Consider the following 15,981-nt stretch of genomic DNA (forward strand, 5'->3'; position numbering starts at 1 on the left):
CTGTATTGAATTTGGTGCCATTAAGAATGAATCTACTGCAGTGGAAATATTAGAACTTAGGATCCATAAGTCATCAGGCAAGCACTTGGGTTCTTCTTCTAGTTCTTCTTCCTCCTCTTCCTCTTCCTCTTCCTCTGTCTCTTCTTCCTCCTACTCCTGCTCTTCCTCTTCTTTCACTTCTTTGTTTTTCTTCCTCCTCCTCATCTTCTCCTCTTCCTCTTATTTCTCCTACTCCTCTTCTTTTTCCTCTTTTTCTTCTTCCTCTTCCTCTTCCCCCTCTTCCTCTTCTTCCTCTTTTTCTTCTCCTTCCTCCTCTTCCCCTTCCTCCTCCTCCTCTTCTTCTTCCCCTTCTTTGTCCTCCTCTTCCTCTTCTGTCTCCTCCTCTTCTTCTTCCTCCTCTTCCCATTCTTTCCCGTCTTCCTCTTCTTTTTCCTCCTCCACTTCCTTCTCCCCCTTTCTTCTTATTCTTCACTCTTCTTTCCCTTCTTTCCTGTCTTCCTTTTCTTCCTCCTCATCTTCTCCTCTCCTGTTTCTTTCTCCTCCTCCTCCTCCTCTTCTTCTTTTTCTTCTCCCTCTTCCTCCTCCTTTTCTTCTTCCTCTAACCCCTTTCCTCTTCTTCTTCCTCTTTTTCTTCTCCTTCATCCTCTTCCCCTTCTTCTTCTTCTTCTTCCTCTTCCCCTTCTTCCTTCTCTTCTTCTTCCTCCTCCTCCTCTTCCCATTCTTCCCCCTCTTCCTCTTCTTTTTCCTCCTCCCTTCTCCTTTTTTCTTATTCTTCTTCTTCCTCCTCCTCTTCTTCTTCCCCTTCCTCTATTTCTTCTTCTTCCTCTTCTTCCCCTTCTTCCCTGTCTTCCTTTTCTTCCTCCTCATCTTCTCCTCTTCCTCTTCTTCCACCTCCTCCTGCTCTTCTTTTTCTTCTCCCTCTTCCTTCTCCTTTTCTACTTCCTCTACCCCCTTTTCTTCTTCTTCCTCTTTTTCTTCTCCTTCATCTTCTTCTTCTTCCTCTTCCCCTTCTTCTTCCTTCTCTTCCTCTTCTTTCTCCTCCTCTTCTTCCTCCTCCTCCTCTTCCCATACTTCCCCCTCTTCCTCTTCTTTTCCCTCCTCCACTTCCTTCTCCTTTTTTCTTATTCTTCCTCCTCCTCTTCTTCTTCCCCTTCCTCTATCGCTTCTTCTTCCTCTTCTTTCCCTTCTTCCCTGTCTTCTTTTTTTCCTCCTCATCTTCTCTTCTTCCCCTTCTTTCTCCTCCTCCTCTTCTTTTTCTTCTTTTTGTTCTCCCTCTTCCTCCTCCTTATCTACTTCCTCTTCCCCCTTTTCCTCTTTTTCTTCTCCTTCCTCTTCTTCCTCTTCTTCCTCTTCCCCTTCTTCCTTCTCTTCCTTTCTCCTCCTCCTCTTCTTATTCCTCCTCCACTTCCTCCTCCTCTTCTTCTTCCTCTTCTTTCCCTTCTTCCCCGCCTTCCTTTTCTTCTTTCTCTCCTCTGTCTTCTCTTCTTTTTAGGTTAGAAGGTGACCTTCTAACCTTTTAGGTTAGAAGGTGACTTCAGGGATCTGTGTTTGGAGCTTTTCCAATGCGAGGTCTGAAAGCTCTTTCTAATAGCATTAGAGCCGGAGGGGGGTCTCTCCCCTGATGGCGTGACGCAGAAGAAGAAGAAGAGGCGCCTTTCTAGCAGCAGAGAGAGTGGCTCTGAGATGCCCCTTGGCTGGCTCTCCCTTTTGCATCGCTTGCCATCCCCATCCGAAGCAGGCAGAGAGCTTGGGGAAGTTGACACGTGGGACTACGGCTCCCAGAATCCTCTAACTAGCATAACTTGAACAGGATTGCCGGATTTATCTGTGCCGTAACGTAAAATAAAGCACTTGTAGTTCACGTTTGATGAGCCCACACACTGCCTTGCCAGAGAAAGAAAATATGCCATGCAGATGAACAAGTTGTTTACTTTTTGTAGTTCAGAACAACATTTGTACAATGTGATCAGTTACATCAACTCACATAATGTCCTTTTATGAGAGACTAGCTGTACCCGCCACGCTTTGCTGTGGCCAACCTTCCCTCCCTCTTTCTCTCCTTCCTTCCTTCCTTCCTTCCTTCCTTCCTTCCTTCTCTACCTCTTTTCTTCCTTCTCCTCCCTTTTTCTTTCTCTCCTTTCTTCCTTCTCTACCTGTTCTTGGACTGCAACTCCGAGCAGTCCTCCTGATTGATCTATCAACCTACTATACTATCTATCTGTATCTAATCTATATATCCTATCTATCTGGAAGATTGCTGGGAGTTGTAGTCCAGGAATAGCAAGTTTGCATTTCGAGCATCTTCCTCCCCCAAAGGACCTGGCCTGGGGTATGCTGGGACCTGTAGTTTTCGCATATGTGCTGTATTATCATTTAGCTTTTTTGTGTTTTTAAGTCCTTTCCACTGTTGTTTTGGGAGTGATGGTCACTTGTTGGTCTGTTAGGGGTGTAGTGTCCAAATTTTACATCAATTCGTGCAGTGGTTTTTGAGTTATGTTAATCCCACAAACGAACATTACATTTTTATTTATATAGATTTAAAATAGTCTTTCTTTGTCCATGTTGGGTAAACTCCTTCAGCAGTTCATGAAGTGAGAGCACACTTTAAACTTTTTCGCTCTCTTTCTCTGCTTCTCTCTTCTCTGCGTACGTTCATAGCTCAAGCCTGAGCAAAAATGTAACTAACCAAAAGTCCCAGGCTCAGCCTGTTCCCTGGGGATTGCCCAACCAATCAGCTTCATGCTTCTCATTTTACAGTTGTCACACACACACTTGCTGCTTCTCTCTTATTCTCCCTCTGTATTTGCATAGCTCAAGCCTAAACAAAAATGTAACAGTAACCAAAAGTCCCAGGCTCAGCCTGCTCCCTGGGCTTGGCCTAGTCAATCAGCTTCATGCATCTTATTTAAAGTAGACACACACACACACTCACTGCTTCTCTCTTCTTCTCTCTCTGCATTTGCATAGCTCAAGCCTGAACAAAAATGTAATAGTAACCAAAAGTCCCTGGCTTAGCCTGCTCCCTGGGGATTGCCCAACCAATCAGCTTAATTCATCTTATTTTACAGCTGACACACACACACTCACTGCTTCTCTCTGCATTTGCATAGCTCACGCCTGAACAAAAATGTTTACAGTTGACACACGCACACACACACTCACTGCTTCTCTCTTTTTCTCTCTCTGCATTGCATAGCTCAAGCCTGAACAAAAATGTAACAGTAACCAAAAGTCCCAGGCTCAGCCTGTTCCCAGGGAATTGCCCAACCAATCCGCTTCATGCATCTTATTTTACAGTTGACACACACACACCCTGCTTCTCTCTTCTTCTCCCTCTGCATTTGCATATTTCAAGCCTGAACAAAAATGTAATAGTAACCAAAAGTCCCAGGCTCAGCCTGCTCCCTGGGGATTGTCTGGCCAATCAGCTTAATGCATCTTATTTTACAGTAGACACACACACACTCGCTGCTTCTCTCTGCATTTGCATAGCTCATGCCTGAACAAAAGTGTTTACAGTTGACACACGCACACACACACTCACTGCTTCTCTCTTTCTCTCTCTCTGCATTTGCATAGCTCAAGCCTGAACAAAAATGTAACAGTAACCAAAAGTCCCAGGATCATCCTGCTTCCTGGGGATTGCCCAAACAATCAGCATCATGCATCTTATTTTACAGTTGACACACACACACTCGCTGCTTCTCTCTTCTTCTCTCTCTGCATTTGCATAGAACAAAAATGTAACAGTAACCAAAAGTCCCAGGCCCAGCCTGCTCCGTGCTACTTTTTTTTGCTAGGGTAGCCCTGAAACTCCCATTCCCTATGACATTTTTGGAAGAGCAAGCAAGCACCACGTCCAGCATCTCGTTGAGTGCCAAAAGCGGAGGGGTGGGGCCAGCCATTCTGGACGGTTTTATGAATCAGCGTACAGTATGCAATCCATCCGGGAGCTGCATGCATATGATTTTCCTCTGCAAGGAATGCTTTCCCTGGCCAAGCGGAATATTCTTGGGTTGGTTGGGAAAGAAAATGCAGCTCTCCACATCTTTCTCCTCCTTCTTTTGGACTGACGCTAAGCATAACTCTCCAAGACCTGACCCAGAAGAATAAAGGCAGTGTTCGTGGCTCATAGTATAGGACGGAGTAAACCAAATGAATGGATAGTTTCATGAAGTCTGGCAAGGTCTAAAGGACGCATCTACTCCAGTGTTTCTCAACCTTCCTCATGTTGTGGTGACCCCCAACCATAACATTATTTTAGTTGCTACTACATAACTATCATTTTGCTACTGTTGTGAATCGTCATGTAAATATTTGATGTATTTTCATTCACTGGACCAAATTTGGCATAAATACCCAATATGCCCAAATCTGAATACTGGTGGGATTGATTTTGTCATTTGGGAGTTGTAGTTGCTGGGATTTATAGTTCACCTACAATCAAAGAGCATTCTGAACTCCACCAACAATGGAATTGGCACACAGAACTCCCATGACCAACAAAAAATACTGGAAGGGTTTGGTGGGCATTGACCTTGAGTTTTGGAGTTGTAGTTCACCTAGATTCAGAGAGCACTGTGGACTCAAACAAATTATGCACCTGGACCAAACTTGGCACGAATACTCAATATGCCCAAATGGGAACACTGGTGGAGTTTAGGGAAAATAGACCTCGACATTTGAGAATTGTAGTTGTTGGGATTTATAGTTCACTCACAAAGAGCATTCTGAACTCCACCAACAATGGAATTGTTCCATCTTCCAGGACCATGTAGCCTTTTAGCTACATGGGATAGCATTCCTTTGCATTTCCCCAGGGTTGCTATAGACCCAGCAGCACCCTGGAAGTTAAACAGTATCCGAGTCTGGAGAGCCAGGCTGCAGGCCCTCTGCAGTTATTGGTCTAGAAAGTATCTCTTTGGGTTTGGAGTCCGCCCTTTTTCCTGGGGTTGAGATCTCCATTTTGGAATCTCCCCTGCCTCCTTCAGTAGAGAAAAGAGCCTCAGATGTGCTGCTGGTCAGGCAGGGAGCTCTGAAAAAAACATTGTGAGTACTATTGAGTTATTAAGAAAGGCAACTGAGATAAAGAGAAGCTTATTGAGATACTATAGGTTGTTTTAGGCTTTTTCGGGCTATATGGCCATGGTTTAGAGAGGCATTCTCTCCTGAAGTTTTGCCTGCATCTATGGCAAACATCCTCAGAGGTGCTCAAACGATGGAACTGGCCCAAACTTGGCACGAATACTCAATATGCCCAAATGTGAACAATAACATTATTGGGGTTTAGGGAAAAGAGACCTTGACATTTGAGAGTTGTAGTTGCTGGGATTTATAGTTCACCTATAATCAAAGAGCATTTTGAACCCCACCAACAATAGAATTGGGTCAAACTTCCCACACAGAACCTCCATGCCCTGAAAGGACTTGCTGGTGCTGTTAGAGACCCTAAATTGGGTCATTTTAGGTCCATGTCGTGGGAACACGGAAGGAAGGAGACAGTCCCAATGAAAGATAAAAAAACCAAGGTTTTATTTTAGTTTCTTCATGAAGAAGATGGACAGCCAGGCAAGTTGCACAGAAGTTACCTTCAAGTGACTGCCGTGCCGTCTTGGCTTTTGACCACCAAATATATAGCCTCAAGTAAACAGGAACATTTTTTGTCATGGAAAAGTACTCTCTTTCCAGCCCCCTCTCTTTGACCTTTTGATGGAAGTACCTTTTTGTGCACGTGGCCTCTGCGCTTCAAAAACAGTCTTTGAAGCTAACCACAGGCATCCTGTGTAGGAAGTACCTTGTAAATGTCACTTCTTGTTTCTTAAAAAAAACAACACTTTCTTCCATATTGCTCTTTTTAAGTCAGAGAAAGGGTATCTCTCTCTTTTGCTGATTTTTGTTAGCTTTTCACCCAAAAGCCCCTTCAAAGACCCTTTCAGTGCAAGCCTCCCTCCAGCCTCGCACGCTCTCCCTCGCCCGCACATGCGCACCACGTTGCCATGCACTGAGCACACCTGCTCTCCTCTCCTTGCTTGGAGTGTCTGAAACAGACCTTGGCTGAGAGGCCAGCCAATCACAGTGGAGGAGGGATTTTGGTGGGAGGATTCGCCATCTGTTTCCAAAAAGGAAGAGAAGGACAGGTGGAGAGATCTTCAGCCTTCTCTTCCAAAGAGATTCCAAAGACCATCAGAAATAGATGTTTTCTGATAGTCTTTGGCGACCTCTGAGAAACCCCCTCGAGACCCCCTCCCAGGGGTCCCGACCCCTATATTGAGAAACGCTGATCCATACTATAGAAAGAGTACAGCTTGACATCACTTTACCTGGCGTGACTCAGTGTTATGGAATAATGGGAGTTGTAGTTTGGTCAGTCACCAGCATTCTCTTCCATAGTACTATTGGCCGGTGCTGTGTGTTTGGGATTGGTGGTCCCACTGATTTGGTGCATTGCTGTACGATGCTGTCGCTCACAAATAAGAGGTCTGGGTTATATCCTCGGTGCCATCTCTCGCTGTTGTAGGATGGTGGGAGCTTGCTATCATGGATGAGTGACAGTTTGTGCAGTTCAGACCAGGAGAGGACAGCCTCTCCATTTTTATCCTCTTGGGCATAGCCCCATACGTGGCTGTGGCTGTTGAAGTCACCAATTACTACCGCCCTTTGGTGCCTGTCAAAATTCTCGTGGGAGGAGAAGCAGAACTCTTCATTTGGGGGCTTGTACACAGAGGTGATGGTGATGTTATTAAGCTCTACTGTTAGAACCTCGATATTGTTTTCTTCAGTGGTGTGGGCACTGCTGACTTGGAGGCCTGGTTTGACAAAGACAGCGCTTCCATACTGCGCATGTGGTCTTTCCGCTACTAAGACTTTGGGTCGTTTCTGTATTGCACCACCTGCCGAGCTCTGAGGATGTCCTGGGAAGGAATCCCACTGGAGCATTGCAGCGCACCCACATACCTGGGAGTCACTCTGGACCGTTCTCTGACCTACAAGAAGCACTGCCTGAACATCAAGCAAAAACTGGGTGCTAGAAACAATATCATATGAAAGCTGACTGGCACAGCCTGGGGATCACAACCAGACACAGTGAAGACATCTGCCCTTGCGCTATGCTACTCTGCTGCTGAGTATGCATTCCCAGTGTGGAACACATCTCACCAGACTAAAACTGAGGATGTGGCTCTTAATGAGACATGCCGCGTTATCACGGGGTGTCTGCGCCCTACACCACTGGAGAAATTACACTGCTTAGCCGGTATTGCACCACCTGACATCCACCAGGAAGTAGCAGCCAATAGTGAAAGGACCAAGGCAGACATATCCCTTGTTTGGGTATCAGCCAGCACGTCAACAACTTAAATCAAGACATAGTTTTCTAAGATCTACGGAGACACTCGCTGGAACACCTCAGCAAGCGAGAGTCCAAAAGTGGCAGGCTCAAACCCAGAACCTCAACCAATGGCTGATACCAAATGAGAGACTCCCCCCTGGGCACACAGAAGACTGGGCGACTTGGAAGGCGCTGAACAGACTGCGCTCTGGCATCACGAGATGCAGAGCCAACCTTAAGAAATGGGTCCACAAAGTGGAATCCACAACATGCGAGTGTGGAGAGGAGCAAACCACTGACCACCTGCTGCAATGCACCCTGAGCCCTGCCACATGCACAAGGGAGGACCTCCTTGCAGCAACACCAGAAGCACTCCAAGTGGCCAGCTCCTGGTCAAAGGACATTTAATCAACTACCAAACTCACAAATTTTGTATTCTGTATTTTGTATTTTTGTATTCTGTCTGTTTGTTTGTTTTGTTCTGTTAGAAATGTAATATAACTGACTGGTTGCTGATGACTCGATAAATAAATCTTCCATAGTGTTGAGATAAGGCAGTTAAAGTGGTGTCAAGTTGCATTAATTCTGTCGTGTGAATACACCCTATAAGTGAGTGAATAACTTAACTACGTAGTTCTCTAAGTGCAGCCAGAAAAATCTTTGACCATGGCTTGAATAGTGAAATTTTGAGATCTATTTTCTTTCCGAAGGTTTTCGGCACACACACACAGGGCCTAGTCATGGGTGGGTCTCTTATTATAAAAATAGAAGCGGAGATTTGTGTGTGTGTATGTGTATATAGATATAATTGTGTGTTGTCACAAGCTGTGCCTTTCAACAAGGCGAAACCGTGATAAGTGCTGGCGGGCAGCCGACGTTCCGCAGATTTCATTAACCTCACGGTTGCACCTAGGGAGGCGACCTCCATTATGACGGCAAACGGTGCCTTCTCTTTTTTTGGGAACGTCCTCTGTTTTCTGCTGCGTCGAAGGACAAAAAAGTTGTATTCGTGCATTTATTAGAAGGGAAGTTTAGAGGGAACTTGGTTGCCCTTAAATGCCCCCTTCGCTGGCTCAAAGCAGTAGAGTGACGTGAGAGGTCCATTGTACATAAAAGTTCTACCTGGTGATGACAAGTTCAGAGTTTACAGCAGACATGGGCAAACCTGGGCCCTCTCTCCAGGTGTTTTGGACTTCAACTCCCACCATTCCTGACAGCCTCGGGCCCTTCCTTTCCCCCCTCAGCCCTTTCACACAGCTCTAGAAAGCCCCACGTTATCTGCTTTGAACTTGGATATATGGCAATGTGGATTCAGATAACCCAGTTCAAAGCAGACACTGTGGATGATCTGCCTTGATATTCTGGGTTATATGTCTATTACTATTCCTTGTTGTAAATCAGTAGTTCCCAACCTTTTTTAAACTAGGGATCACTTGACCAAGGAGCACTTTGACCAGGGACCACTTGACTAGAGACCTCTTGACCAGGGACCTCTTTGACCAGGGACCACTTGACCAGGGACCTCTTGACCAGGGACCATTTGACCAGGGACCACTTTGACGGGGACCTCTTTGACTAGAGAGCACTTGACCAGGGGCCACTTGAACAAGGGCTACTTGAACAGGGACCTCTTTGACCAGGGACCACTTGAACAGGGACCTCTTTGACCAGGGACCACTTGAACAGGGACCTCTTTGACCAGGGACCTCTTTGACCAGGGACCACTTGACCAGGGACCTCTTTGACCAGGGACCTCTTTGACCAGGGACCACTTGAACAGGGACCTCTTGACCAGGGACCTCTTGACCAGGGACCACTTGAACAGGGACCATTTGACCAGGGACCACTTTTACCAGGGACCTTTTTGACCAGAGAGCACTTGAACAGGGACCACTTGAACAGGGACCACTTGAACAGGGACCTTTTTGACCAGGGACCACTTGAACAAGGACCTCTTTGACTAGGGACCTCTTGACCAGGGATCTCTTTGAACAGGGACCTCTTTGACCAGGGACCACTTGACCAGGGACCTCTTAACCATGGACCTCTTTGACCAGGGACCACTTTACCAGGGACTTCTTTGACCAGGGACCTCTTGGTCATGGAGCTCTTTGACCAGGGATCACTTGACCAGGGTCCTCTTGATCAGGGAACAGGGACCTCTTTGAAGAGAAGATGGATCCGCAATAATGCATTTTAGTGTGATGATGAATGTATTTTAGACCTATGTGGAGCTTTGCCTCGAGAGGATTAAAATTATTATTAATATTAATTAAATCAATAATTAAATATAAATATTAATGTTAACATATGTATATATACTAGTTGCACTCTTCTAATATCTCAAGGACCGTCACAAAGAGTAGGAAACGGGTTTGCTTTCTTGTTGCTTCAAAGGATAGGACCAGATCTTATGGAGACACGATAGCCAAGATTAAATATCTGAAAAGTTTTCATAAGGAAGAGGGAGAAGGCTTGTTTTCCACTGCCCTGGAGCCATGGGTTCAAATGACAGGGAAGGAGATTCCACCTGAACATTAGGAAGAACTTCCTGACTGTAAGAAGAGCTGTTCAACAGTGGAACTCTCTGCCCTGGAGTTTGGTGGAATCTCCTTCTTTGGAAGTTTTTGAGCAGAGGCTGGGTGGCTATCTGTTGGGAGTGCTTTGTGCTTTTCCTGCTTAGACTGGATGGCTCCTGGGGTCTCCTTCCAACTCTGCGATTCTAAGTTACCGGATGGTAGAGTCTGATTGACTCTTAAACCCTTTCCACACAGCTGTATAAAATCCACATTGAACTGGATTATATGGTAGTGTGGACTCAGAGCCCTTCCACGCAGCCATATAACCCAGAATATCGAGGCAGATACTCCACAATATCTGCTTTGAACTGGGTTATCTGAGTCCACACTGCCACTTAATCCAGTTCAATGTGGATTTTATACAGCTGTGTAGAAGGGACCTCAAATAACCCAGTTCAAAACAGATATTGAGGATTATCTGCCTTGATATTCTGGGTTTTATGGCTGTGTGGAAGGGCCCCGAGTCTTCATTGCAAGAGCAATTCATCAGTGGAGCCAATGGCAAGGTCATTTTCTCTAGATTTCTTCAAAAAGAGACTCTGAGATGACTAGGAGGCTTCCAGATGTGATAGAAACACCCTCCATTATCTTTTGAGGGTTTGTGGGGCAGCTCGGAGCAAGATTTCGGAGCCCAAGGGCCACAACATGGGTGTCTCCAAAATTGGTGCATTGGTGTCCCTCCTAACTCTCTGCTTCTCCGATTCTGCTCTCTCCACAGCCAGAACCTATGACGACCTCCAGCACTATGTTCTACCGGTCGCCCTCCTCGGTGATGTCTCCGCCGTCGAAGAACAAGTTCAAGCGGCAAAGCCGGATCTTCTCCCAGGTCTTGTACCGGACCCTGAGCTACAAGGACCGCAGCTCGTTGGCTTCTTACCCAACCGAGAGCAAGGACGACCCCTCAGAGCTCTCCACCCAAGTCTCGGCCCCCGGCGTGCTGAAGGTCTTTGGGTGCCACATCTGTGCGGGCGCCCATTACAAGAGCGTCTTGGCAACGGGCAGCTCCAGTGCCCAGGAGCTGGTCAAAGAAGCCCTGGAACGCTATGGACTGGATAAGGTGGATGCCGGGCATTACGTCCTTTGCGATGTGATTGGGAAGTTTTCGGGTTCGGAGAAGCAATGGCAGATGGAAGGGCTGAGGGTCCTCCGGGACAACGAGAAACCTCTTCTGATCCAGGATCTTTGGAAGCCTCGAGAAGGCTTCTCCAGGAGGTTTGAGCTCCGGAAGCGCTCCGAAGTGGAAGAGCTGGCTGCCAGGGACAAAGACACCATCACTGCAGGTGAGAATGAGAACGGGCTTTCCTTCGGTCTTGTTGTGATGTGCCATCAGGTCAATGTCTTTTTTTATTATTAACTAGCCGTCTCCTGCCACGCGTTGCTGTGGCCCAGTCTGTGCATATGTGTTTTGTGTGTGTGTGTATATAGGTGGTTATTGGTTACACAATAGATTAAAAAAAGAAGTAGATGGGAAGGGGTTATTTATTTATCGTGTCTGGAGCAAACCAAACAGTTGTATTGCATTTTTAAACAAACAAACAAACAAAACACAAAGTTTGCAAGCTTGGTAGTTGATTAAATGTCCTTTGACCAGTATCTGGCCACTTGGAGTGCCTCTGGTGTTGCTGCAAGAAGGTCCTCCATTGTGCATGTGGCAGGGCTCAGGTTGCATTGCAGCAGGTGGTCAGTGGTTTGCTCTTCTCCACACTCGCATGTCGTGGATTCCACTTTGTAGCCCCATTTCTCTACACCTCGTGGTGCCAGAGCGCAGTCTGTTCTGCGCCTTCCAAGTCGCCCAGTCCTCTGTGTGCCCAGGGGGGGAGTCTCTTATTTGGTATCAGCCATGGATTGAGGTTCTGGGTTTGAGCCTGCCACTTTTGGACTCTCACTTGCTGAGGTTCAGCTAGTGTCTCTGTAGATCTTAGAAAACTATTTCTTGATTTAAGTCGTTGACTGGCTGGCTGATACCCAAAAAGGGGATGAGCTGGAGATGTCACTGCCTTGGTCCTTTCACTATTGGTTGCTACTCCCCGGCGGATGTCAGGTGGTGCAATACCGGCTAAACAGTGTAATTTCTTCAGTGGTGTAGGGCGCAGACACCCCGTTATAATGCGGCATGTCTCATTAAGAGCCACATCCACTGTTTTAGCATGGTGAGATGTGTTCCACACTGGGCATGCATACTCAGCAGCAGAGGCAGGTGTCTTCACTGTGTCTGGTTGTGATCCCCAGGTTGTGCCAGTCAGCTTCCGAATGATATTGTTTCTAGCGCCCATTTTTTGCTTGATGTTCAGGCAGTGCCTCTTGTAGGTCAGAGAACGGTCCAGAGTGACTCCCAGGGATTTGGGTGCGCTGCAATGCTCCAGTGGGATTCCTTCCCAGGTAATAATCCTCAGAGCTTGGGATGCTTGTCTGTTCTTAAGGTGAAAGGCATGTGTCTGTGTTTTAGATGGGTTGGGGATCAGCTGTAATAGGCAGTAAGAGCACCTAGAGCTTCGGAGAGCTTCTTTTCAACCATCTCAAAGCTCCCTGCTTGAGCGGTAATGGCATGATCATCAGCATAGATGAAACTCTCTGTCCCTTCTGGCAGTGGCTGGTCATTTATGTAGATGTTGAACATGGATGGGGCAAGCACGCTCCCCTGAGGCAGGCCGTTCTTCTGTTTCCGCCATCTGCTTCTCTGGCCCTGGAACTCAACAAAAAAGCTCCTGTTTTGTAGCAGGTTTCCTATGAGGCGGGTGAGGTGGTCGTCCTTTGTGATATTCTACATTTTTCTCAGGAGGAGGCAGTGGTGGTTCACAGTCTCATAGGCTGCTGACAGGTCTATGAAGACAGCTCCTGTGATCTGCTGCCTTTCAAAGCCATCTTCTATGTGCTGAGTCAGGTTCAGCACTTGCGATGTGCAGCTTTTGCCTTTTCTGAAGCCAGCTTGCTGTGGGATCAGACATGGGTCCAGATCCATCATTGTTTGAGTCCACAGTGCTCTCTGGATGTGGGTAAACTACAATTCCCAAACTCAAGGTCAATGCCCACCAAACCCTTCTAGTGTTTTCTGTTGGTCATGGGAGTCCTGTATGCCACGTTTGGTTCAATGCCATAATTGGTGGAGTTCAGAATGCTCTTTGATTGCAGGTGAACTATAAATCCCAGCAACTACAACTCCGAAATGACAAAATCAACATTTTTTGAGTGAAGGACATACATTGGGTTGTTAGGTGTATGCTGTCCAAATTTGGTGTCAATTGGCCCACTGGTTTTTGAGTTCTGCTAATCCCACAAACGAACATTACATATTTATTTATATAAGACTAGCTGTACTCACCACGCGTTGCTGTGGCCAACCTTCCCTCCCTCTTTCTCTCCTCCTTTCTCTCTCTCTCTTTTTTCTCTCCTTCCTTCCTTCCTACCTACCTACCTAGTTAGGAATGGTGGGATTGAGTCCAAAACACCCAGAGGGCCGAAGTTCGCCCATACCTGAACTAGATGTTCTCAGTCAACTCGGTGACTCTTCTCCTTTGAGTGAATGCCTGTTTTCCATCCAGGTGGAGAGTTCTTATAATTTTCGATGCTTGTCAACATAGACTTCTTCCCTTGGCCTTGGACCAAGACCTGAGCATTTTGCAGATCCAAAGCTGTCCTTGCTAAGGTCTGCTTCTCCCAGAATCTATGTCAGTGCTCTCTCGCTCTCACTCTCTTTGCTACCGCTTTTTAATTTCTTTTGTGGAAATAGTGTCAGGAAACCAATTGACCCTCTTCACTGGTTAAAAGAAAGAGAACAAGAAAGGCTGTTCAGAGCACAGCGAGTGATCCGATCTAATTGTCAAGGATATGTCTTTGCAGAGTGATCAGTTGGAGAGGCACCAGCTTTCCTCGACATCCTTCCAGACAGGTCCTATATATATCCCAGGATCTGTTCCCAGCTTTTCTATTTATCTCGGATTTTATGACAGTGTGGACTCATATAATCCAGTTTAAAGCAGAAAACCTGGGATCAGATCCTGGGATATAGAGCCTGCCTGGAAGGGCCCTAAGCCACAATATCTATATGTCTATTTTGTCCCCGGTGGCGCAGTGAACTGCTGAACTTGTTGACCGAAAGGTTGATGGTTCAAATCTGGGGAGCAGCATGAGCTCCTGCTGACAGCCCCAGCTTCTTCCAACCTAGCAGTTCGAAAACATGCAAATGTTAGAAGGGAGTGAGCCAATCTTATATCCCTGGAGAGGGCGTTCCATAGCTGAGGGGCCACCAAACGCATCTGCGAGGAAGGCAGGGCCTCCCCAGACGATCTTGAAGACCTAAATGGTTCATAAGGAGAGATACATTCGGATAGGTAAGCTGGACCAGAATCATTTAGGGCTTTATAGGCTAAAGCCAGCACTTTGAATTGTACCCGGTAGCAAACTGGCAGCCAGTGGAGCTGGCACAACAGTTGTATGCTCTCTGAGCGCTGCTCCTGTAAGTAATCTGGTTGCCATACATTGGACCATTTGAAGCTTCTGGACAGTCTTCAAAGGCAGCCCCACGTAGAGCGCATTGCAGTAGTCTATACGGGATGCGACCAGAGCGTGGACTATCATGTCTCCTGTTACCTTCCCGTTCTCAAGTTATACATACCCAACTCCTTAAGTAACTCCTTGTTGGAATAACAACAACAACAACACTTTATTTATATTCTGCCCTATCTCCCTGGCTGCCACCCGTTGGACCATTTGAAGCTTCCGGACACCTTCAAAGGCAACCCCATGTAGAGAGCGTTGCAGTAGTCTACATGGGATGTAACCAGAGCGTGGACTACTGTGGCCAAGTCAGACTTTGCAAGGTACGGGCACAGCTGGTGCACAAATTTTAAATGTGCAAATGCTCTCCCGGTCACCGCCAAGGAGTCCAGGATCACACCCAAGCTGCGAACCTATGTCTTCAAGGGGATTACAACCCCATCCAGCACAGGCTGTAACCCTATGCCCTGTTCAATGGTTTCCAACTACAGGAAAGGGGATTCCACCTGAACATGAGGAAGAACTTCCTGACTTTGAGAGCTGTTCAGCAGTGGAACTCTCTGAGTGTGGCGCAGGCTCCTTCTTTGCAGGCTTTTCAGCAGAGGCTGCATGGCCATCTATTGGGGGTGCTTTTCCTGCTTCTTACCAAAATGGTGTTGTACTGAATGGCCCACCAGGTCTCTTCCAACTCTTTGATTCTATGAATCTATGATTCTATCTTCCTGATTGTGAGAGCTGTTCAGCAGTGGAACTCTCTTCCGCGGAGTGTGGTGGAAGCTCCTTCTTTGGGGGCTTTAAAAAAGAGGCTGGATGGCCATCTGTCGGGGGTGCTTTGAATGCGATTTTCCTGCTTCTTGGCAGAATGGGGTTGGACTGGATGGCCCACCAGCTCTCTTCCAACTTTAGGATTCTATGAATCTATGATTCTAACTTCCTGATTGTGAGAGCTGTTCAGCAGTGGAACTCTTTGCCGTGGAGTGTGGTGGAAGCTCCTTCTTTGGAGGCTTTAAAAAAGAGGCTGGATGGACATCTGTCGGGGGTGCTTTGAATGCGATTTTCCTGCTTCTTGGCAGAATGGGGTTGGACTGGATGGCCTACGACGTCTCATCCAACTCTAGGATTCTATGAATATTCAAAGCAATTTGTAAACACTTTGGATTGCCTAATTAAAAACAATTGAGCTAAACCGCCTTGACGAGACAGGTCTGTTTCCATTTCAGTCCAACTCTCCAGGCTTGATGGGAGGGATGGGAGATTTGCAGACCAATAAACAGAACTCGGAGCGTGCCATATCTAAACATTGGTTAGTCTCCAAGTGTATTGTCGAAGGTTTTCATGGCTGGAATCACTAGTTTCTTGTGGGTTTTTTGGGGCTATATAGCCATGTTCTAGAGGCATTTTCTCCTGACGTTTCGCCTGCATCTATGGCAAGCATCCTCAGAGGTAGTGAGGTCTGTTGGAGTTAGGAAAATGGGTTTATATACCTGTGGATTGGCTGGGGTGGGGCAAAGAGCTCTTCTCTGCTGGAGCTAGGTGTGAATGTTTCAACTGACCACCTTCATTAGCATTTGAAGGCCTGGC

General features: G+C 46.7%; 1 protein-coding gene across 1 annotated transcript in view; it reads left to right on the plus strand.

The window, feature by feature from the left end:
* Window positions 1-15,981, plus strand: part of LOC132782177 (ras-associating and dilute domain-containing protein) — a 152,203-nt gene that overhangs the window by 15,233 nt on the left and 120,989 nt on the right. The window contains exon 2 of the mRNA XM_060786901.2: window positions 10,625-11,186. Within this exon, the coding sequence (XP_060642884.2) occupies window positions 10,634-11,186 (553 nt within the window). The 5' untranslated portion in view covers window positions 10,625-10,633. The remainder of the gene's footprint in view (window positions 1-10,624; window positions 11,187-15,981) is intronic.

Source organism: Anolis sagrei, chromosome Y (assembly GCF_037176765.1).
Source record: "Anolis sagrei isolate rAnoSag1 chromosome Y, rAnoSag1.mat, whole genome shotgun sequence".
NCBI classification, from domain to species: Eukaryota; Metazoa; Chordata; class Lepidosauria; order Squamata; family Dactyloidae; genus Anolis; species Anolis sagrei.